The sequence below is a fragment of the Cryptomeria japonica genome, chromosome 10 (genome assembly GCF_030272615.1).
Source record: "Cryptomeria japonica chromosome 10, Sugi_1.0, whole genome shotgun sequence".
Taxonomy (NCBI): Eukaryota; Viridiplantae; Streptophyta; class Pinopsida; order Cupressales; family Cupressaceae; genus Cryptomeria; species Cryptomeria japonica.
In genome coordinates this window covers 409,110,009-409,134,265 of record NC_081414.1, presented here as the reverse complement: position 1 = coordinate 409,134,265, position 24,257 = coordinate 409,110,009, and the positions used below count along the sequence as shown (strand labels likewise).

Sequence of the window (24,257 nt, the reverse complement as noted above, 5' to 3'; positions counted from 1 at the left end):
GCTACTAAAAAAGATCATTTTCCACTTCCATTCATCGATCAAGTATTAGATTCTCTAGCAGGCAAGCAATACTTTTCATTTTTGGATTGGTTTAGTGGTTATAATCAAATCAGAATAGCTCCCGAAGACCAAGAAAAGACCACCTTCACTTGACCTTGGGGAACATATGCCTATTTAGTTCTTCCTTTTGGTCTATGCAATGCTCCTGCAACCTTTCAAAGGGCTATACTCAGTATATTCTCAGATATTTCCCATGATTGTATGGAAGTTTACATGGATGATTTCACTGCTTATGGGGCCACCTTTGAGGAAGCATTGCAAAATCTTTCCAAAGTATTACAACGGTGTGAGGATCATAATTTGTCCCTAAACATTGAAAAATGCTTCATGATGATGCAAGAAGGAATAGTGTTGGGGTATCATATTTCTCACTCAGGCATTCAAGTTGATCCGACCAAAATTGAGGTAATACTTAACCTTCCTGCCCCTACAAAACAAAAGGATGTAAGAAGTTTTTTAGGCCATGCAAGGTATTATAGGAGATTTATCAAGGACTTTACTAAGATGGCAGGACCTCTGTATTCTCTCTTAACACAAAATGTTGAGTTTGAATGGACACCAACTTGTGAAGAGGCATTTTCAAAACTTAAAGGAGCCTTAACCCAGGCTCTTGTGCTTAAAGGACCTAATTGGTCTCTTTCTTTTCACATTCACACAGATGCATCAGATTTTTCAATTGGAGCAGTCTTGGGGCAGAAACAAGGAGTTTTGGAGAATGCAATTTACTATATCAACAAAAATTTGCAAGGACATGAGCTAAATTATACTGTAACTAAAAAGGAAATATTAGTTGTTATCTATGCCCTCAATAAGTTCAGGCACTATATCATTGGTTATCAAATCTTTATGCATATGGATCATGCAGCCATCATGTACCTTATGAATAAAAGTTCCATTACAGGTAGGTTGGCATGATGGTTGTTGTTAATGCAGGAATTTGACATCACTATCATTGACAAGCCAGGTAAGGCAAATGTAGTGGTAGACTTTCTGTCCAGAATTCAAACACAGGATAGTCCTGGAGCCATTGATGATTCCTTTCCAGATGAGCATTTGTTTTCAATTAATGTGAACATTCTATGGTATGTTGACATAGCTAACTACTTGGCAGCTAACAATATTCCTCCTTATTTCTCGCTAAAAGAAAGAAGGTTGCTGGTAGAAAAGAGTTTCAATTTTTCATGGATAGTGGATTGCTTATTCTATACAAGGCTATATCAAGTTATGAGGCGATGTGTTAGCGAAGATGAAACTTATGATATCCTTCATTCCTCCCATGATAAGCCTTGTGGGGGTCACTTTGCTGCCAAGAGAACAACTCTCAAGATACTGACTATAGGATATTATTGGCCGACTTTGCACAAAGATGCAGTCAAGTATACTAGGAAATGTGATAGATGTCAGTGAATGGGAAGACCAACTCGGTCCGATGAAATGCCTTTGCATCCACAAGTGGTTGCTACACCATTTGACAAATGGGGGTTAGACTTTGTTGGGCCAATTGATCCATCATCAAATGGTAGGTCATACATTCTTATGTGTACTAACTATGTCACAAAATGGGTTGCGATTTGAACTTAGTGTACATACAGTGCTGGCCCGTTTCAAGTTTACGTCCTTGGTCAATAAAGTAAATGAGCCTTTGCTACAGGAAAGCTAGATGTTCAGTAAGGATGTCCAATCCTTGAATTGAGTTTTTATAACCTAGTTGCCATTCATAGACCACCATCATTGGGAATGTGGGTATGCTCAGACCTATGGATCTAGATGGAGTAGATGTCTTGTACATGTAGTCATTGAAACATTCACACATCAAGTGTACCTACTCATGCATATATACATATAAAATCAAATTAACTCAAATTGTTGAAGGGGATTTTAACTCTATGTATTCTCATTAACTCGAATGGTCAATATCATCCCTTTCACAACTAATTATCAATTAAACTCCATAATAATAATAATTTTATCTAATTAACTGCATCAAATAACATCAATAATATTATTCATCTACATCAATGAGCATATGTGTGTGTGTGTGTGTATGTGTATGTGTATGTGTATGTGTATGTGTATGTGTATGTGTATGTGTATGTGTATGTGTATGTGTGCACGATTACCACTAGGTAGATAAAAATGACTCTATTTAAGTGATTATTCAAAGTTCAATGGATCTAATGGTACCTAATGTTATAAACATGAATGTATTGCTTTAGTAAAATTCTATAATTAATAATATCAAGGATATCTTTAAATAAACACTAGGACCAAGCTCATTTGATACCTATTAACTTGAAAGATGATGCCCCTAACTACATTGGCCAAAAAAATTCAAATTACATGGGCTTCCTCAAAAGATCATAGCATTTAAACTACCTCCTCCACATACTAGCTTTATTGGTAGCTCTTGATGACAACTTGAATATATATTTTTTTTCTCTTTTCATAATGCTAGAATTTGTCTAAAGATGATCACATGTTATTAATTTTAATTTTTCCATGATCAAATAAGAAAAGGGTTTTAGGTGGCCTTGGTTATCTTCAAAATGGACTCTTTGGTGATTCTATATTGAAATAATTTCAATATACAATCATTCATGTTAAACTGAAAAAAAATTATATGGCCAAGTGTTTAATGAATACACGTGTTTATGGATTCAGAAATCCAAGAAGAAAGCACATCATAAATTTCATTAATGCATTTTAGAAGAAAACACATCATAAATGTAGGATCATAAATTTGAAAGGTCATCAATTTTGATTTGAGCCCATTTTTTTAGCATGAAGATGTTTAAAGTTTAAGATCCCCATAATCAATTGTTTTGGTTAATAACAATTTTGATATCTTTTGGTGCCTAATTTGACCATCTAAGGTGTCAAATTCATATTTTAATGTTATTTTTTAAAATTTTAAAATATACTAAATGATATTATTTTAAATTTCTAAATAACCTTATGTCTGATTATAATAATCAACTTGAATTTTTTTTTTTAAATCATGATAAATTAATCAAAATATATTTATTTTTTTGCTTGCATAAAAAAAAAAAGAAGATTTTCATGAAGGCACTTTCTGTTGCAAAAATATGGAGTTAGATTTGAAATTTTGTTGATTTTTTTTCCAAAATAGAGGTCAAGTTGCCACATAGATATTTTTGGGTGAAAGTGTTTTGACTGGAATACTTCCACTCAAAAAGGTTTTAAGTGAGACATTACATTTAAATTCAACATGCTTTGAGTTTTTAAATTTGAATTATACATGTTCGTCATTTCAAGCAAAATGATTTTTCCTTAAACTGTATGTATCACATAGGTGCTAAGTAGTTTGAGGTGAAATAGTTTCACTCAAAACTATTTAGAATGAGATAGTTTCACCAAAAACTATTATGTTGACCAAAAGTGTGACACAATTATGTACCTTTACCCAATTATAAACTTAGTTCTTTGAACTTGTGAGAAAGTATAGGTATTAGCCAATATTTACAAATAGTAAACTTATAGTTAGGGTTTTTATTCATCAAAAAATTAGTTAGGTTACAATTGGAGAAAATATGTCATAATCGTAAAGAATGTTAAATGTATTGAATTACTTTTTTAGCAATATCTATATTTAGTATTTGTTATTTATAATGTCTTAAGATTTCACCCAAGGAATTAACAACTAGCAAATAGAAAAAATATTATAAAATAATTATATGAAGAACATATCACAATATACATTCACACACTAGAGATGTCATAATCCAAAGCAATGACACTCAAAAACTAAAAAATCAATGCAACATGAATACACAAGAAAAATGTTTACCTATATAATTTTAGGTGATCACCTTGCAAGAGGGTAGAGTTAACTTTGATTATGTCAATAGGGTACAAGACCACTAACATGTGTTGGCAAGAGACACTGTACCAGTAGAGATTAGTGCATGAGGAATGTTTCAGGGTTATCATTGATGGCAACTCAGATTAGATATCACATCCAGAATATGCTGAATTGTTCTACCAGAAGTTTGATATCCATTTTTCTTAAGTCTAGAAGGTGGAATACAGTATGCGGCAGAGTATGAGTACATTGAGTAGAGCTCAATTTTGGTTGCATAGTTTTGGTTGCGGTGGAAGAGATAGTTGATTGGACGTTCGAGAAATCTTAATTTGCAATCCTAGCCTCCGATATTGATTCTCGTACAAGAGCCAACATGTGTGAAGCATATTATCAATTTTTTTAGGTCCACATATGAATTTGTAATCAGATTGAGTTGACTTATTATTACACGTTTCATGTTGTGTGTTATGCATTTTTTGGGCCGACATGGAATTAATTTAATTTGGTAGTGTGGATATATAAGACTGATCTATTTGATCATTTTGGTGATAGATGTGAATGTGCAAATATTGTATGAGCGTTGGTGTGTAGTTTCACGTGCACTATCTTTGATTTTGTGCTTCGGTATATGACAGAGCATTAGAACAGAGTAGTTTGTCAGAACAGTGGAAGACAGTCACTTTGCGCTTAACCGGAACTGTATTTTGCCATTTGTAGATTCTACTTGTTAGTGTAGACATTCTTGTTATCATTTGTAATCATTTGTAAAATAGTGAGTCCTCTGGGGTTGTAGCCCTCTTTTGTAATTGAGCAGTGAGCTCTAGGAAGTGTGCATGAATGCATGTGCATTCCCCTCTTATAATAGTATTATACTCCTAATCATAGTATTATAATATTGTGGGTCTCAATCCCACTGTGGTTTTTGCCTTTCCGAGTTTCCACATAAATATTCCGGTGTTATGATTTTGTGTTTGTTTGCATTTAGTTTATGCACTTTGCTTTTATTCATTTGCATCTAGTGGTTTAAGAATCAGTTGAAGAAAGTACTTAATTGCAAAACATTGATTCACCCTCCTCTCTTAGTGTTCATTGATTCCAACAATTGGTATCAGAGCCTAGTTCCTCTGAGGAAGCCTAATAGATTGAGGAAAATCTGAGAGAGTGAATCAATGGATTCTGGTTTGCAGAAACAACTTATTGTGGCACTTGAAGACCTAGATGTAGAAAGGAAAGAAGCAAGTAGCCCGAGAAGAAATATGAGTGATGCTCAAAATTTTATTTAGTCATTGAAAGAACAAGTGAACACATCTAGAGAGAAGAGAAATGAGTTGATGGACAAACTCAAGGAGAAAGAAGAGCAATGCATTGATAATCAAGACAAAACAAATGAATGTGAAAAATTTGCTAGAGACAATGCAGTCTTGAATAATGAAATGCAATCCATTGTGATGAAGCTGACAAAGGAGATTGATGATAGGAAGAAAAATGAAGAAATTTTGACTCAATCATTGAATGTTAGATCTGATGAATGTTGCACACTTAACCATGAAAATGACCCGTTGAAGCTTGAATTGATACAATCCAAAAATAATGAGCAAGACCATGAAAGACAGATCCTAATTATGAGAGATGAATTTACCACTGCTAATGAGTATAAAGATAAATTCAATGCTAGTTCAACCAAGCTGGATGAAATGCTACAAAGTCAGAATAATAAAGGTGATATGGGAGGACTTGGATTTGAGAAAGGAGAAAGCTATGGATCTGGACAAAGCAATCATCAGAAGAACAAGAGATCTCCGGTAAGACAACCTAATGCTTATAAATTCAATGGTAAATGTTTTGTTTGCAATAAATTTGGTTATATGGAAAGTCAATGTAGCAATAGAGCTAATTAGAATAATTCATCATTCTTTGGATAATGTTTCAATTGCAATAAATATGGTCATAAGTCAGTTGAATGTGGGAGTATGGTAAATAGAAGAAATGTAAGATGCTATGCTTGTGGAAGATTTAGACATATTTATAACCAATGTAGATCAAGGGGAAATTAAGGTAATTTTAGGCCTAATCAGAGAGACAACATTGTTTGTTATGCTTGCAACAAATCCGATCATATTGCAAAATATTGTAGAAACAAGAATGTGAGCAAGAATGCTTCGACAAACAAGAACAAAGCAAATGAAAAGGGAAAAGAAAAAGTTGAAGAGATCAAGAGTAGCACAAGAATATGTAGGTTAAAATGGAAGATTCAAATGCAATAAATGGGTTCACACCCGATTCCAGTGTTAGAACCTCATTTGGTAACTAAGGCATTTGGCCTTAGGGAGAATCTTTTCATGTGGATCCTTAAACCCCCCCTTTGTGAGATCTGTAACCGGTTGTGGAAGGTTGCAGATGGTTCTGAATGATTGTGCAGTTGATCTTGAAATATATTCAAAAGATTTCATGCTGATTTGAGATATTGGTAAAGTATTCTTGAGATACAAAGCATCTGGGAGAATTTTATGGTTAAGCATTTATTGCACCTTAAAGTTAGGTATTCAAAAGATAAAAAGGAACTTTAACTTTCATTTCTCACATTGCATTCGAAGCAAAAATGCAGAAGAGTATGGTGAAGAAGATTGTGTAGCTAAACCAAAGCTTGAAGAGATTCAACAAAGATTTCTTGCATCTGGTTGAAGACAAAAAGGTATTTTCTATGTTCGAACTATTTATTCATAACCTAAAATTTGATAATGGCATCATCTAGTGTGGCGACTTAGTTGGTTGTCGAAACAACTGATAGGGAACGGCCTAAGTTCAAGAAACGTCCATACAAATAGATGGAAGATGATCTGAATGAAGCATTTTCATTTATTCTGTATGGCGTATTTCATGTTGAAGACATTAGGGCATACATCCACTGCAATATTGAGGAGCTTGGGAATGTTGAAATGCTATCACTGTATACCAAGCACATGATGGATGGTATGGGAAACTTGAAACCAGAATTCAAATCTCTATAGGATAAGGGTTTCATTCAGTTTGTGAACTTTCTAGTTTTTGATGAACTTGAATGGGTTAGGTACATTTTGAGTAGGGTCCATGATGAATTCATATGGCTTGATAAACCATGCACGATCACCGAGAATGCAATCCAAGTGGTGACATGTTTGAATGCAACCAATGAAGTTCCTGGTCTAGGAAATGTGAATAACACGATTGTGACAAAGGTAATCGATTCCCAACATGATAGAAAATTGATGACAATCAGTGACATTATTAAATATGATATGAGATTTGCATCCATGGTGACTAGCTATAAGGTCTATCAATCTAGCAGGGCAAACTCAGTCTCTAATACAGTAATATATGCAGCTTATCAAATTATTGAGGACAAGTTGTATGATCTATGTGGAATACTTCTAAGTGAACTAATGAGCAATCTGAAGAAGATAAAGCAGGACAAGAAGCATGTTTTTAAGTTTGGTACTTTGATTATCTATTTAGCCTTCTATTTCATGAAGGAGATCCCTGATGTAGGCAAAATCCAATGGGCATATAAAAAACCGAAGCCTTACAAGGATTAGGATATGCTCAAGCACAAAAAAATATTGTATGGGGTTACTTCAAATCCTTCCAAGGCATGATGCAAAGCAGGGAAAGGATCCCGAAGGAGATTGTGGAGAAGTATGAGGACACCATATGCTTCATAGTAGAAATTGACCAATGCTTAATGGAAGTCATTGAACCAAGGATAGTGTGGATCATTACCATGGGGTATAAGGCTAATACAAATACTCTTGATGCATATGCACTACATCTTTTGAGGAAGCCGGTGGATGAAAAGGAAGAAGATTTCAGACTTATAAAGAGAAAAGTTTAATCTTGCACACCTAATTCACCAAGCCTGAAATGCAGAAGAGAGTGAGGAAAGAAGTAGAGTAGCTTGATGAAGATATGGGAATTACAAAGGAAGCAGTCTGCAGGGCTAGAGACCAGAACATTTTGAAAGAGGGGGAAATGGTCAAACCCAAGAAGAATAAATCGTTGGCTCCTCCTAAGCCAAGGCAAACAAAGTCAACACCTTCCTCTGGTGCTCAAAATCCTATTCCTCCACCAAAGCCTCAATCCAAATCATCTGGTGGAGTAGAAAAGAGGAAGAAAGGAAAGCCAGAAAGAGTTTATGTGGCGGTCACTGTAGAAGAAGAGATTGAATCTAATGAAGCAGTAAGGGAAGTTAAGAAGACAAATACTTCTACCAGGGTAGTCAAGAAGAAACCATCCGGTGAAGGTCAGCCAAGAAAAAATCCAAGAGTTGTAGTTGAGCAATATGGAAGACCTCAACCTAGAAAGAAGCGTAGTTCTAAGCTTGATGAAGCATTGAGTCTGGGAAACTTGAAGGTAAATAAATTATTGTGCCCCCCATCACATTAAGTCAGATAGTTGATACAGTAGTAAAGGAAGAGAATTTGAAGCATATATCAGAATGGTATGAGAATTATGATGAGAATGGTAAAAGAACTCTAGAAGAAGTCATCGTAGAATATATGAATGTATATAGTACAAAGCCCTGATAGAATTATCATCAATGATTCCGAAGGGTCTATATGAAATTTTGGATGTCAGAAGGCATACGGCTAGTCTAGAAGATGAGAGAATAAAATAATATGTATTGGTTAATTTACGCTCAATAATTTCTAAGAGTGAAGTAGACAGACTTCTTAAGATTGCAAAGAGTAAATTTAGAAGCAAAACCAGAGTTAATAAGATCATGTTTGGAAAGGTTGATGAAGTAGGTAAGGAAACAAAAGTAATTTTGAAGCAAGTTTTGGAAGAGAATAGGTATGAGATAAATCCAGAGAAATATGACACCCATCTAGAAGTGCATACACAGGATGATACCTCCATTCTTGATGAGCAGACAAATGAACAAATGCAGTTGCAGATGATACTATTGATAATCAAAAGGTAGAAGACTTTGGTGAAGTTGATCAGAATCCTCCGGTAACAACTATTGAATCAGAGAAGGCAATTGAGGAGGTTGGTGATGAAAAGGGAGAGGATGCAAAGAAAGGAGAAGATGCAAAGAAGGTAGAGAAGGAGAAGGATAGAGACAAGGTTGAACAGGTTCTGATAGCAAGAGACACCATGGACAAGGTAAACCAGATTATTAGCGACACAAATCTCACCAAAGGGCCTATCAATCTTAACTCGCTATCTCTTGTCGAAGCACTCAATCTTGCAACACTTGCATAGGCCAAAGATAGGCTAGTGAAGACTTATTGAAGTATCTCTGAGGATAAAGAGCTCATATCCATGGCTACAAGTGTGTTGAATAAAATTCTACCATCTTTCAAGCAAGACACAATAGACTAACCCTTCGGTAAGCTGGGGAGCATGCTAAAGTCAGTAGATTCTCATTTTGTATCTTTACAAAAAGTTGTCAAAGGAAAGGTTCTTAGCCAATTCAATTCTATGCGATTAAGGACAATTTTGAAAATAGTTGAAGGTGATAGGGCTAGACTAATTTCCGGTATGAAGGCCATTCAAGAGGCACTGGACGAAGGAGGTAAAAAATACAAGTCATGTCTTCTTTTGCCTAAGTTCACAATTGAGATTGATAAGAAGATCAAAGAATGCGAAGGTCAATTAGCTAGTATATCTCAATATTATTCCCCCCAATCAGTTTTTGTCAGTAATTATGAAGCTCAAGTGATGGCTCTACTTGATAAAATCAAGATCCTGAATCAGTAAAAAGACATAATAGTTGGCATAGTGGGAGAACTCGGGAATCTAATTACTTCCTGGTTGGATACTTTTCTTAGCAGTCAGCAGGATACTATGAATGCTCTAAATAAGAGTGTTCCTTCAGATCTTAAAGGAGAAGAGATGCATGCCTATCTATTTAGTATTCTTATAAACATTTTGGAGAACCTTAAGAAAGGTTGGGATGATCACCTACAATCCCTGAAGACCATTTTTGCAAACATTTTTAAATTTTTGTAAGTTATTGAGTATACCCTTGTACACAAATTTTGGCGGATACCTACCTTTGCCATTGATGTCAAAGAGGGAGAGAGAGGAATAAAAAATGATGTATATTCTCAGGGGGAGCTTGTTGTGTTGTTGATTTGTTACAATTTTGAAGTTTTGCAGTGCATGATAGTGTCATTTTTCATCAAGTGTTGCCATCAATGCCAAAGGGGGAGATTGTTGGCAAGAGACACTGTAACAGTAGAGATTAGTGCATGAGGAATGTTTCGGGGTTGTCATTGATGGAAACTCAGATCAAATATCACATCTGAAATATGTTGAATTGTTCTACTGGAAGTTTAATATCCATTTTGCTTAAGTCTGGAAGGTGGAATACTATATGCAGCAGAGTATGAGTACATTGAGAAGAACTCAATTTTGGTTGCGGTGGAAGAGGTAGTTGATTGGATGTTCAAGACAACTTAATTCACAATCATAGCCTACAGTATCGATTCTTGTGCAAGATATAAGATTTGGTATCCAATATTTTAGGAAGAACAGGGTTATTTTGGTGAAGCATGTTATGCAAAATCTTTGGGATGATTTTGGTGATTTGTTTTGAGTTCAAGGTGGTCGATCCAACATGTGTGAATCATATTATCAATTTGTTTAGGTCTGCATATGGATTTATAATCGGATTGAGTTGACTTATTGTTACATGTTTCATGTTGTGTGTTATGTAGTTTTTGGGCCAACATGAAATTGATTTAATTTGGTGGTGCGGATATACAAGACCGATCTATTTGAGCATTTTGGTGATATATGCAAATGTGCAAATATTGTATGAGTGTTGGTGCATAGTTTCACATGCGCTATCTTTGATTTTGTGCTCTGGTATATGACAGAGCAATATAACAGAGCAGGTTTTTAGAACATTGGAAGACAATCACTTTGCACTTAACCGGAACTGCATTTTGGCATGTTTAGATGCTACTCATCAGTTTAAAAATTCTTGTTATCATTTGTAATCATTTGTAGGATAGTGAGTCCTTTGAGGTTGTAGCCCTCTTTTGTAATTGAGCAGTGAGCTCTAGGCAGTGTGCCTAAATGCATGTGCATTCCCCTCTTGTAATATTATTATACTCTTGATCGTAGTATTATAATATTATGGGTCTCAATCCCACTGTCGTTTTTCCCTTTCCGGGTTTCAATGTAAAACTTCTGGTGTTATGGTTTTGTACTTGTTTGCATTTAGTTTCTGCACTTTGCTTTTTTTGATTTGCATTTGGTAGTTTAAAAATCAGTTGAAGAAAGGTGTTAATTGTAGAACACTGATTCACCCCCCCCCTCTGAGTGTTCATTGATTCCAACAACCTGAACTCTCATAAATGGGCAAAATAATAGGGTAAAAAACCACTAGTATGAATTACCATAAATTGGTAAGGATAAAATTTGAATGGACCTTTGTTTCCTAGTCCAAAGAATCTCAATCAATGTTTGATTCATTTAAACAAATAAATACATAACCACACATCTAAAATGATGTGGAAATGGCATCTAAACTATAAGGAATATAATGCTAGGAGGTTAAAAATTAGGGAAATTCATGATTGAGATCAACCTAGTCAATTAAAATACTAATAATTTCATTGCAAGACATGCATTGAAATAAAGAGAATAAAAACTAACATAGGATAATAAACATGATTGAACTAGGTTGATAAGAAAACAATGTAGACACCAAAGGTCAAGAATTATTTCTGAAATTTTTTAGAAAAAAAGTGTTAGGAACAATCCCTTGTCTTAGGATCACCCTTGTTGGTCAAGTTTTCCCTTTCTACTAGTAGAAGTTTCACTGGGATATGCTAGAATCACCCTTTGCTACCCTAGAATATCCACTTTCATTAGTTGAATTTCTCGTTATAAAACATGTGATTGTAAATAGGGATAAGGCCTCAAATGAATAGTTGGGTTCTTAAAGACTTTGAAGTTGAAAATAAATATTTTCAAGGGATACATTGTACACCTACTAACACATCATGCATATAACACCATTTAGAGCTCCCAAACAAGGTAAAAATTAGCAATATTGAAGGCTAGAGCATGAAATTCAAACAAGTTGTAGAACTTGTGTTTAGAGTGGTGGTTTTTAAGTTTTCACATTACTAAGTCTCAATATAACATATTCATTTTTTTAGATTTTATAAATTCACATTTAACGAAATTTCCTAGATATAAATTATAAGAAATTTTACTTCATAACAATGTAAAAATAAATATGCATAAATAATTATCTCCTAATTCATAGAATTTAGTGGTAGTAATTCTACTAGCTTTTTCATCTCAAAATGTCATCCAGCATGGTAACATAGTATTATTTATACATTTTATTATAATTTAAATATAAATTAAATCTACTCATCCTAAAATTATGACTTAACATTGAAATGTGTTGGAAATAGGGTCATTGGCCTAGAGATACAAACTAGGAACTTATTCATTTTCCATTTCTAATATTGGGATAATTTTATTGGGGTAACAACCAATTAGCTCCAACTTCAATCCTTAAGGAGAGCTAGTCACTAATTGTTAATTGTCCCCTTTTCTGGTTTGATTTGATTAGATATGATTACGATATGATAATGCAAACTCTAGGTGAAATGATAGGGAATTGACAAGATTCAACATAAACAAATAGATATAGAAGTAGAAACAAACACAAAAGTATAGATTTGGAATTAGGAGACAAATAAGAACTTGTTAAATAAATATGGAGTTGAAAGTGTCGAACTATGGAGATAGGTGCCCTAGTCCTCCAGGTGTCTTTATTAGCAGAGGCTTTAGATTTTGGATCAAGAGCCTTTGTAGATCTTTCTCTCCAATATTTATCCTAAAAGTGTTAAACAAGTGATCTAATAAACATAATCGATGGGTCTTTCCTTGTTCAAAGTCTAGGACTATGCATCTTAGTTTGTTCTATGAAATTATATATCTCTCAACTGTCATATTTGCACCTACACACATAAGAAGAGGGAAAAAATTGTGATATATAGGGGCTTGCCTAAGTCAATCCCTCTATTGACATTCCCACCTACATAAAAACAAGGATGATGTAAAAAGAGAGCTTACCCCTGGTAGGTTAGAGGCTAAATCATAATTTAAATGTTTAAATGAAATGATATTACCTTAGGAGCTAATAATGGTGGTGATGCGATTCTCTTTAGACAATTCCTTCAAGTGTTCATGCAATAGCATGACATGAAAAGAGATAACAAGATCAACCATGAAAACATACTTGCATGTAGGGTATTGTAGCTTTCTTCTCCATAATGTTGAATAATTAGATCCATAATTACTTGCTTACTTATGAATTAGGAAATCATAAAATTATAAGGTGGCTTATGAATGAGAAATTATTACTTTATATAGTGTTTACAAGGTATTTGCTAATTTAGGTTGAATTCCAATAATCAAATAAAATTATTAGGATCAGATCACAAATGACACAAATTGACACTCACACATGTTTGAATTTGTGCCCCTTTTGGAGGTACTAGGGTGCTAGGCTCCATAGTCCACTTAAAAAGGAACTGGAGAAAGGTGGTTACACCGTATCAAGTCCCAAGACATAGGATCTGGTCACAACATTAGCATGTGACAATGATTTGGGCAAGATAAGAATAAAATAGTTTTAAAATGACCAAGAAAGAATACACTAAAGCAATGACCCAATATAGAGTGTGAACTTGTAAGGGATACAATTTACGACACTACAAACAAATCATAGGATTTCATTGCAAAAGAAGATACTATATCAACCCATAAGGCAATCAATACAAAATTACTATGAGGTACTTTCATCCCATATGTGGTTAGTTTACATAAGATTTTAAAGATAGTTTGTATCACTAATATAAATTTAACTAGATATGACTGCAAATTATCCTCAATTAGATATCCTCTAGCAATATATTAATGATGACTTGTAAGAAAATAAGAACCAAGATAACTTTGCATTTTCTCAAAAGGATTACTGACAATCCAACTAGACTCAATGGTGATTATCACAACCCACACTTTTGGGATCATAGGGATCACCAATCTAGTCTAGGAGATGACTAATTAAACAATCATACTAACATGCTAAAAGTATGGTAGATACAATACAATATCAAAATATTTAGAATACATCTAATAAGCATGAATATTGTAATCATGATACAAACCAACTACATACAATTGGAATAATAATGAACACCAATAATTTACAATGAGAATGATATTAACAATTGATACATATAATGAAAACACACACTCATCTCATGCTCAAGTTTGGTTCACCATAATTTGGTAACAATATGAAGAAGATATAAGTACAATCTACCTCACTAAAAATGAGAACATACAAAAATGATACTTAGGACAAGCAATGATACACATAGTCAAATCCTAAACCATATTGATTCCAAGGTTAAATCCACCAACCCACAAAATAAAATAATCAACATAGTCAAAATTCAATAAGAAACCAAAAACACAAAAAATTCTTGACATAGAAAACAAAGTCTAAACTATGACATACATTTCCAAATGATAAGTAAACTCAATTCCACAAGGAAAATTCTCTTCCCACAAAATAAAAAGCTTTAACATGGTCTGAATTTCAAAATAAAATAATCAACATAGTTAAAATTCCATAAGAATTCAAAAATACAACAAATTCTTGACATAGAAAACAAGGTCTAAACTATGACATACATTTCCAAATGATAAGTAAACTCAATTCCACAAGGAAATTTATCTTCCCACAAAATAAAAAGCTTTAACATGGTCTGAATTTTAAAATTACTATTTCTCAAAAGACACATCACGAACCATACAATCTACTTCCACCATTAACACACTTCAGATTTTTTTTAAATTTAAAAATCAAAATTTCTAAAATACCACTATACCCTTTAGGTAAGAAGGTTGATAAAATCACACTTCTAATCGCATAGAATTTTGCAAAATAAAATTGCATTTTTGTAATGTAAATTTATCATTTAAAAAAGTTGAAAATGTACAACAAAATTTTCACAAGATTAGAAGTTTAGAATGAAAATACTTAGTGAACCTATGTGCAAATCCATTTAACGTAAAGCATGACCAACAAGACATCATTGAAATAAATATATATTTACAAAGAAATACACTACCTTTCCTCAAATCAAACTCAACAATGGATGATAATGTTTTTTTGAATGCATTCCAAAAGAAAACGCAAACAATCCTTTTTCTAACATAGCAAGGGAACTCCTTAGGGCTTAAGGTAATTCACAAACAAAATAAAAAATAAGACTGAAGAAGCGATTCCCATAATACATTCTTTTTTTCATCCTGGATAAAAATCTCCAAACTACTTAAATATATTTTTCTTGAATTCTCATTTCAACTAGTTATTTCAAGAGTAGATATTTTTATTTTAAAATGACAAATATTTGTCAAATAAATATTTCACTATATTTAAAAAATATGTAAATTTTCTTTTAAACAAAACTATATTTTTTTAATTCTTATTAATAACAATTTATTAAGCTACATGACACCTTATTTATTTAAATAATTTCAAACTTATATAGCATTTTAATCATTTTTTAAATAATTGACATATAATCCTTAAATCCATTGGCAACATCAAATCGATGCAATACTTATTTAAATATTAATCTATAGAAATAGTGAAGAAGAATAAACAACATAAGTCCCACATACAAGTATATGATATTGTTAATGCTTCAAACACTTGTGAACTAGGTGAAAAGTTATGGCCTATATTATTAATGCAAAACTAGGACAAGGTAAAGGTTTTCAACATTCTTGTTCTAGGTGAAAAGTTATGGCCTATATTAGAGTACTTTACTTTTTATTAGTTCGTTTAAAGTTCTTTTTTTTTTTTAGTTTTTAAGTGTTTTATGATAAAATGTTTTTTTGAATAATTAATTATTGTTCTAAAATTTTAAAAAGCAATGTAGTTTTTGGAATGTATAAATGAATGCTTTTAAATAAACTCAAAATACTAATTGACATTATGTTTGAGTTACAAATTTTTTATTTAAAGTGGATCATTATGTAATTTCATTAACTGAATTGCATGTACATTTAATATTTAATATGAAGTTTTAAATTGAAGTTATTTATGTATTTAGGTTGTGGTTTTGTAAATAACTTAATTTTTTAATTCTTGAAATCATTTCATCTATATTTATGGTTTATTATTCTTATAAATCTTGTTTGCATTTGATTTCCATTTGTCATTCTAATTAGCGTGAAAGAATTTTTTGCATTTTTTAGATTAAATTACTTTCATTCATATATAATATACAAAATCACACCTATAAGACACAATTGCTATCAATTTAGTGCTTGTATATGCTATGAGAGAAGTTTGTGCCCTTGCTAAGTTATGGACTCAACAACTTCCTTAAAAATGGGATGGTCTCATAGAATGTGGGCTCTAATAGTTGTGACCAATTGTATCATTGTAAAATGTAACCTTGCACAATTTACACAACTTTTTTTGTTCCTAATTTATTGAGTCCCATTTTATCTCTCTCCCAAGTCCATCTCTAAGCTTTTTACCTCAAAATTGATGCGATCCTTCTGCATAGACAACTAAACCCAGGCCTTAGGAAATGTACTATCCATTTATATGTGGTTTACCCTATTTTTGTGGGATAGGGGTGATTAGTTTTCCCGAGTACCCCTTAAATATGACCTAATTTCAATATGTCGGTGTACTCTTCCTACCCAGTGATTTCAAATCTGGATGTCACAATTTGACCGTTGGAGGTTGACCTAATTGGTAAATTACCTTGGGAATACTATATAAGAGCATTCTTCCTATTCATTTTCATATCGTCCATAAATCCATCAATCATATAGCATTCCATTCATAATTCATGCATCTATATCAAGTAACTTCAAGCATTCAAGGCAACATTTCATCCCACCATGTAACCTTCAAGCATCTCAACATCATGGAGCATCAATTGCACTAATCTTCATGCAAACATGTGTGTGTGTGTTTTAGTCTTCTATATTTTGTTATGTTATTGCATCAAAACTTGTGATTACATTCAAAGAGAATTGCATCATCCACAATTGTTAATTGCAATAGATCAAAGGTATATCATACATTATTTACTTCAATATTTCTATCATAATTTCAATTCAATTAGGGTTAATTCCAAACTTAGGGTTTGAATTAGGCAAACCCCTATCCACAACATATTTCCCTCTTTTTGTGTACAGATGATGAATTCAAAAGTTAGAGATGGAGATTCAGACTAAGGAGACAACAATGAAAAGTTCTAGCTTTTGCAAAAGCAAAAACTATTCAGGATAAGGGCGAATCTATCACATCAATCTTGAGTCTACCAAACTTTAGGGAAAATATTTTTGATGACATTTTGATCTTGCAACCAAATTCATGTTTTCTTATGAGCACTTTGAGACCAAGGTGACTTTCACCTCGATCTTTCATTTCTGAGCCGAATTTTCAAGTGTAGACCGTTCTTTGTTTACTCTGCTCAAATATAGCTCCATATCTCTGTATCGCAACTATAGCTTATTATGTATGTTAATTTAAATTCATTTTCCATCAACTAGCATTCAAATATATTCAAATGAATTTTAACAAAACAAAGGGAAAAAAACTTGATCTACATTCAATCCTTTTGCATTGGATCAATTGAGTTCTTCATTCCTTTAATGCATTGTTTGTAAAGTTAGGTTATTTCCTAGTTTACAAAGCTTAACTTGTGAAACCCTAAATTTCTATACATTTTGGTGAAGTTGATGTGTCTCATGCTTATTTCTGATTTTCATTTTTTAGATCTCATTTGTATGCAATTCATTCATTCATATTTGCAATTTCTAATGGGTGTAAAACTAGGGTTTCACCAATTAAGTTAATAAAACCACTAATTTTACTTCGGAGACCACTACATTGAAAGAGGGGTGAATCCAATGGATCCAACTACAATCCAAATAGGAAAAGGGCTTAAATTTTGATGAGATTCACTGGTTTTTAGTTTGCACCTTCTTTCTAGTTGAAGATTGGATGTGAATTAGGAAAGTAGGGCAAAGCAATGGTTAATTAAAATAAATTGATGAAGATAATGAGCTACAGATGTTCCAAGAAGCCACAAACTAGGATTTGGACAAAAGAAGATGTTTAGAATCTGTACCCAAAATTCTGGCCTAATTTTTTGGGACCTAGTAGTACAGAATCGTCCTAATCCTTTGACTTTCACTCTGTTGAAAGCTAAACTTGTTTGTCATCATCAACTTTGTTGGGACCTTTCAATACAACTCCTTAGTCCATTCCATGCATAGAGAAAGAGAGAAGAAAGTATTGTGGACAAGGGTTTTGCCTTAGGTCAAACCCCGATTTTGGAATTAACCTTGAATTGAATAATGTAAATACTGAAGTAAATGCTAGGAGATATACCTCGGACCTACAATTGTTGATGGAAGGATTGATGATGCAATGCTCTTTGAATATAATAAAAAATATTGAATGTAATTACATGAAAAACACATGAACGTTAAAAACCTAATCAAATACACACACTTCCATGAAGATTGATGTAACTTTGCTCCATAATGCTTTAAGGATAAAATATTGCCTTGGATCTCTAAAAATTCTTGATTGTGAATGCTTGAATGTGCGAGTTCTAGGTATGGAGTAATAGATTACTTCTTAGATTCAAAGTGAACTGATAGGATGTCTTTATATAGGGTTCCCTAGGTAAATTATTGATTAGGCTAATCTACAAAGGTCAAGTAGCCACGGGGACCAAATTCCATCAAGGAGGGAGAGAGCATGATTGGTCCTAAATTAAGACCTGTTTAAGGGGGATCGAGATGCTAGGGGCACCCTGGTCTTGGACCAGGGTATGGAGCACCCTGGTCCTCCAAAATCAAGACCATAAACTCAAAGACCAAGGGAGGATAGCTCCAAGATCAAGCCCACCCAGTGGTGTCAACATGTGACATTATGGTTGGAGTAAAATGGGGCCAAAATGGGCCTAGGGGGAATGAAAATAGGACACGATATTTAGTAGGAGCACAAACATGAAGTGTGAATTGTACTGGTTACAATTTATGATACTACATAATCATTTTTGAAATATATCATTACATTATATACATTTTGAGGTCTAGTTCACCACCAATACATTTTGGTGAACCCGATGCTTCCTACACTTGCATCATTTTTTGCAAAGAGTTTTCAGATTTGATTTTTTCATAATAGAAATTATAAAATATGTTTGGTTTTCTATTTCACATGTGATTATATTACTAATTAGTTACTTTTATCAAAATCATGTGGTGGATAATAGCTTCTTTCATTTCATGTTGCTTGCATTCTTTCAAAGTACTTTCACTGATTTCATATTAAGGGTTTCAAAATTTTCTCCTACATTCAAGTCATTTTTCAAAGATTTCATACATGTTTTATGTTATCATATAATAATATTTTTTTAAAAATTAATAGAATATATAGATAATACCTTTGATAATCCTAGAGACAATATTGAAATGGACAATGCTTGTACCTCTCCTAGGGGATATTTTGTTAATGAGGAAAGAATCAATACTCCTATCAATAATCACTCCAAGGAGGAAGCAACGTTGAAGAGTAACATTGAACTATCCTCTTCTCATAAAGATACTTTAGAGAAAAGGGTGCAAAGTAAACATCTTGATACATCATTCACTCTAGATCCTTCTTATTCTTCAAGAGCTTGTCTTAATTCTCAACATATTTTGAGGCAAGATGATGTTATGCATTTATTCATGACCTATCTCCTAATATAACTATTATCACCAAATAATGTTGTAGACATCTAAAATTAATTAAATTAATATTTAATTAATTATTAGCCTTTCCACATAATTAATTAACTTAATTTTGTTGATCTCATTCTCCTTAGGATTAATTAAATTAAATTAAAGTAATCTTATCACTATAGTTCTATAATTAATTTATCAATAAATTAATTATTCCCCATTCTTCTAAAGTCATCACAACCATTATTTCTTCTAGACCTCTATTAGTTAATTAATTTCAATTAGCTAAGATAATCATGTGATTCCTACAAATCACCTTTTCTAATCTTGTCATCTACCCTAATTAATCACCCTTTAATCATGCTTATAATTTTCCTCAATTTTATATTCCTCCACTCATTATCTCTCTTCGCATCACATCCTCCTAGCTTTCTCGTTTGCATTCTAATCCCTCATTAAGCCACCTAATCAGTACCTTTCATCACTTGCATATTCCTAATCCCCTTGATTAGGAATGGGTCAACTCCTTACCATAAATGGCTTTCTCATCTCACCCTCCATACATTAAATGCACCAACTTTGTCTCTTCAAAGGAATGTCAAATCCTTGTACATTCTCATGCCCCCTAGATTCCCAAGGAATTTTTAATTCCTTTATCCCTTTATTCTTCCCACGCAATCTTCTATTTCAAAATTTTTAATTCCTCCTCTCTTCCACCAAGGAATTTTAGAGTCTCTTTTATCTTCCCAATGTACTTGGAGAAATCTTCCTCATGTACTTGTGGGGTGTGGAGACAAGAAATGCTTTTATGGCATATCTCTTGGATCCCACACCTTATCCTCTCAATCTTCCTCCACTTTATTTCAATCCTATCCCTCCATTTCGAATCAATATTGGCCCTCCATTTTGATCTTCTCCAATTTATTAATTGGAGTCTCCTCCCTTCACAAATCATCCAACTTTCAAGTAATTTCATGTTGTCCATTTGCAAATCCATCAATCACACCCTCATAATGGTAAAGTCTTGCCATAGCAAATCCCTCATCCATCATACTTAGCCAATATCTCTTATCAAATATTGTTGTGTAGTGGAAATCAATCCACATATCCCCTATCCAAGGAAAAAATCAAGTTGAGCACATGGGCGCACTCTACTTCATCAAGCTCAGTCGGAGGAAGAAGTGAGAAGTGAAGGTATAATGGTTGATTTGTTTATTTGAATGCATTATTTTGTGTTTTATTTAATTATACACTAACCATTAGGCCTGTAGGTTTTCCCCTCTTCATTCTGGCATGGTCAATGGGACCCCAAGTCCCTTGAAGTTTCATGTTTTTGTGTTTTTTTTTTAAATTTTTCTTTGCACATTTTTAATCGACATCTTTGACTACGCATCAACATATACGCTTCTGAATTAGTGCCTCCACAAGCCCAATTGGCATATGTGTTTGAATTTTTTCCCACCTAATACCTTTTGTGTGCAAGAAGCTGTGGATCAACGTCTACATCTAGAGACCAGTGTATCTGCCTTTGTTTCGACGTCTCCGTTTCAATACATGTCATTCATGTTTTCTATGTTTCCATCTTAAAATTCTAGAAAATCCAAAAAAATTACATATTAACCTCAAGAAATACAAAAAGAGTATTCTACTTTGTTTAAGTTTTAATTCTAAGTAACGTGCATTTCAAATTTTTTGTCATAATCTTGGTATTTTAGTGGCTTTTGACTAGCTTTTTTAGAAATTTGCGCATTGGTGCCTACGCAAGTGTTTCAATGCCTACACAAACTTTTCGACATATGCACCTATAAGACGATGTCTCTACCCCTTTGTCTATCTTTCTCAATTACCGTATTTTAAATTTTTAATTTAAGAGTTGTTTGCCTATTTAATTTGAATTGGTGTCTCTGCATGTTAGGATCAACATCTCCACTTAGGTAATTTCCCGCTTACTTTCAAATTTGAAATTTTGGATTTGCATGTTAACGTTTTATGTGCAGGACCTCAATCAACACCTACACAAACGAATCAGTGTGTGAGTCTGCACTTCGATGCCTGCGATGTAAGTGTTGCTTAATAGTCAATTGTTTTCGGATTAGATTGTGTGTGATTTTTTATTGCATCAACATTTTGGATTACACTTTGTGATCCATCATCAGGATGAAAATAGTTAGAGAGCATGCAGAATGTAAGTGTTTGATTTTCAGAACTTGTTAATTTTGTTGTCCTTGTAGCTTTTTTGCATGTCCAAGACCAAGAGCTGAAACTACTAATCACTTTTGTAGGATGTTTGTCAAAGGAAATCTCAATTTTTCACTAGCTTAGATTTCTTTTTCGTATTTTAGCTTAGAAAATATATTTTTGGGGATAAAAATAATGATTATCTTTTGTGCTTTGTGTGCTTGTACATTTGTAGGGTGGACCCATTGTTACGCTTAGTATCCTCTCCCCTCGCCTTTGCAGATCTTGGGTGTAAGAGAATAGAAATTAACAACACCTGATTTTTATTTTAAGTAGAGAATCACCTCTTAGGGACCTCATCACCCCAAGGGAGTGTTTCAAATTTGAGGTACGTCAAGGATATCATCTCTCCCAGTGGAATCTCAAGTAGTATTTTTTGAGTCGCTATATAAATATGTTGGTCAAGTGGCTAGAGTGTTGAGTGAATTTGGCTATGTGGAGGCCCTCTGTACATTGATAAGATCAACTAAAGCCCTAAGTGTATTGCTTTGATAATTCATCATTGGACTAGGATCCCTCAGAAACTTACTAGACACCTTTTTTTAGTTGCCAAAAATCCTATTTGCTTGTTGGCACAGAAGGTCACACCTCTAAAGTTACCCCAATTTGTACCATTCAAAGTAGAGATGGATGTCCCTCTATTCAAAAGATCTTTACATCTTCGAGGTAAGAGATTTTGCTATGTCCAAGAAGTGAGTGTCATGGAGGGGAGCCAGTGCTACTAGATCTCTATCTATCTTCTTTGTCTAGGTATTTGGAGAGTTCCAAGTGGGGATCGAACAAGTAGAATCCACTTTCCAGCCTAGGTTGTATGTCTTCATTGTTCATACCTGTAAATTTTGTCACATTGGGCTAATCTAGGCCCGCCTCTTTCACACTTGCTTCAAAAGTTACCTTGGACAACGTGTTTTCATTGTTTGACATTTATTGCCAAGACAAAACAATCCAAATTCACTTTTCACCCATGCACCATAAACCCAAGTCGCTTAAACGACCCAACAAATCCATTTACATTCAAGTCAAGAAGAAGAAACCTAGCTATAAGAAAATCCTCAAGAATCATAAATTATTGTGCAACAACTGCAAACTCTTGTTGAAACATTGTACCTTCCTACACTATTTTCACAATTATCTACACGGTTATGAAATGAGTTTGATGAAGAACCTTTGCTATCTCATGCATTTGACCAAAGATTAGGACTATCCCAATCCCTTAATCCATTTGGTCGCATTTAATTGTCCAACTTGCCTTTACCAAAAATCACCTATTGAGTCATTTCCCATCTAGAGTAGCCTTCCCTCCATTTTTTTCTTCAACCCACCCTCTTCTATAATCATTCCCATTTCCACCTTTGAGGACTTGGCACATCAATCTAATCAACAACCTTAATCCAATTTCAATCAAACAGTCAACCAATCAACCTCTTAATCCAAGGCCAACACTTTGCAAAGTCTAATTTAGACCTTTTATCATTTGTCAAATCCTCAATTAAAACTTGTGCTTGAGAAATAATCTATCTCAAGTATATTGTTCAATTGATCCTAATCATTTGGGTCAATCAAAACCCTAATCCCTTGTCTTATTTTTCTTAGGAATAAAGTCTATATTAATTAGAAGAATACTTGATTGAATCTTAATCCAAAGGTTTGAGTTTAGCCTAGCTTGGTTGTTACCTCACTTTGTGGCTCGTATCATTGACCCCTACACCTCATCTATGTCCTAATCCAAGGGCTAAGGTGTCATTCAAATCAATCTTGTCCTAATCCAAGGACCAATCCAATTTAGTGCAATCAAATCCAAATTTTCTAAGTCCTTGTCCTTGTTTGGAGTCATCTCATCACTTTTCTCACCAAGTCCAAAATCCATTATTGTCATTGCATCCTTTCTATTATTAAGACTACCCATGTATGGTCTTGACTCACTCCCAAAAAGAGAAAATGGCCGCCGAAGATAGTGATGCCCGAACCTACTCTAATTGTCAATCATGATCTCCAATAAAAAGAATAACTAGTTGACCAACCTGAGCACTCCCAACATCTAAAAAACCTTTATGGGTGATCCTTACAATCAAGAAGTGATAGAAAAAATCTTCAAAGTTGATTTGAATGGGCTTGTGGCTCAGCTTATCACATAAGGGGGATGATTACTGCCTAACTTTGACCAATCCGTCCTTGACACTCCTACAGAAGGTGACCTTATAAACTGCCTTATTCTCAATACTAGTATTCATCCACCACATGTAACCTATGCACCCACAACTTCTATACCCTTGATTTTTATGCCTACTAGCACCTCCAATCCCCCATCTCGCAACCCCCTAGGTCATCCACGTGTCTT

At 33.6% G+C, this 24,257-nt stretch overlaps 1 protein-coding gene across 1 annotated transcript; it reads left to right on the top strand.

Moving 5' to 3' along the window:
* Positions 1–564: 564 nt before the first annotated feature.
* Positions 565–1,467, top strand: LOC131038479 (uncharacterized). The gene is made up of 2 exons (XM_057970918.1): positions 565–828; positions 994–1,467. The coding sequence occupies exons 1-2, from the start codon at positions 565–567 to the stop codon at positions 1,465–1,467; spliced, it is 738 nt and encodes a 245-aa protein (XP_057826901.1).
* The last annotated feature ends 22,790 nt before the right edge of the window (positions 1,468–24,257 follow it).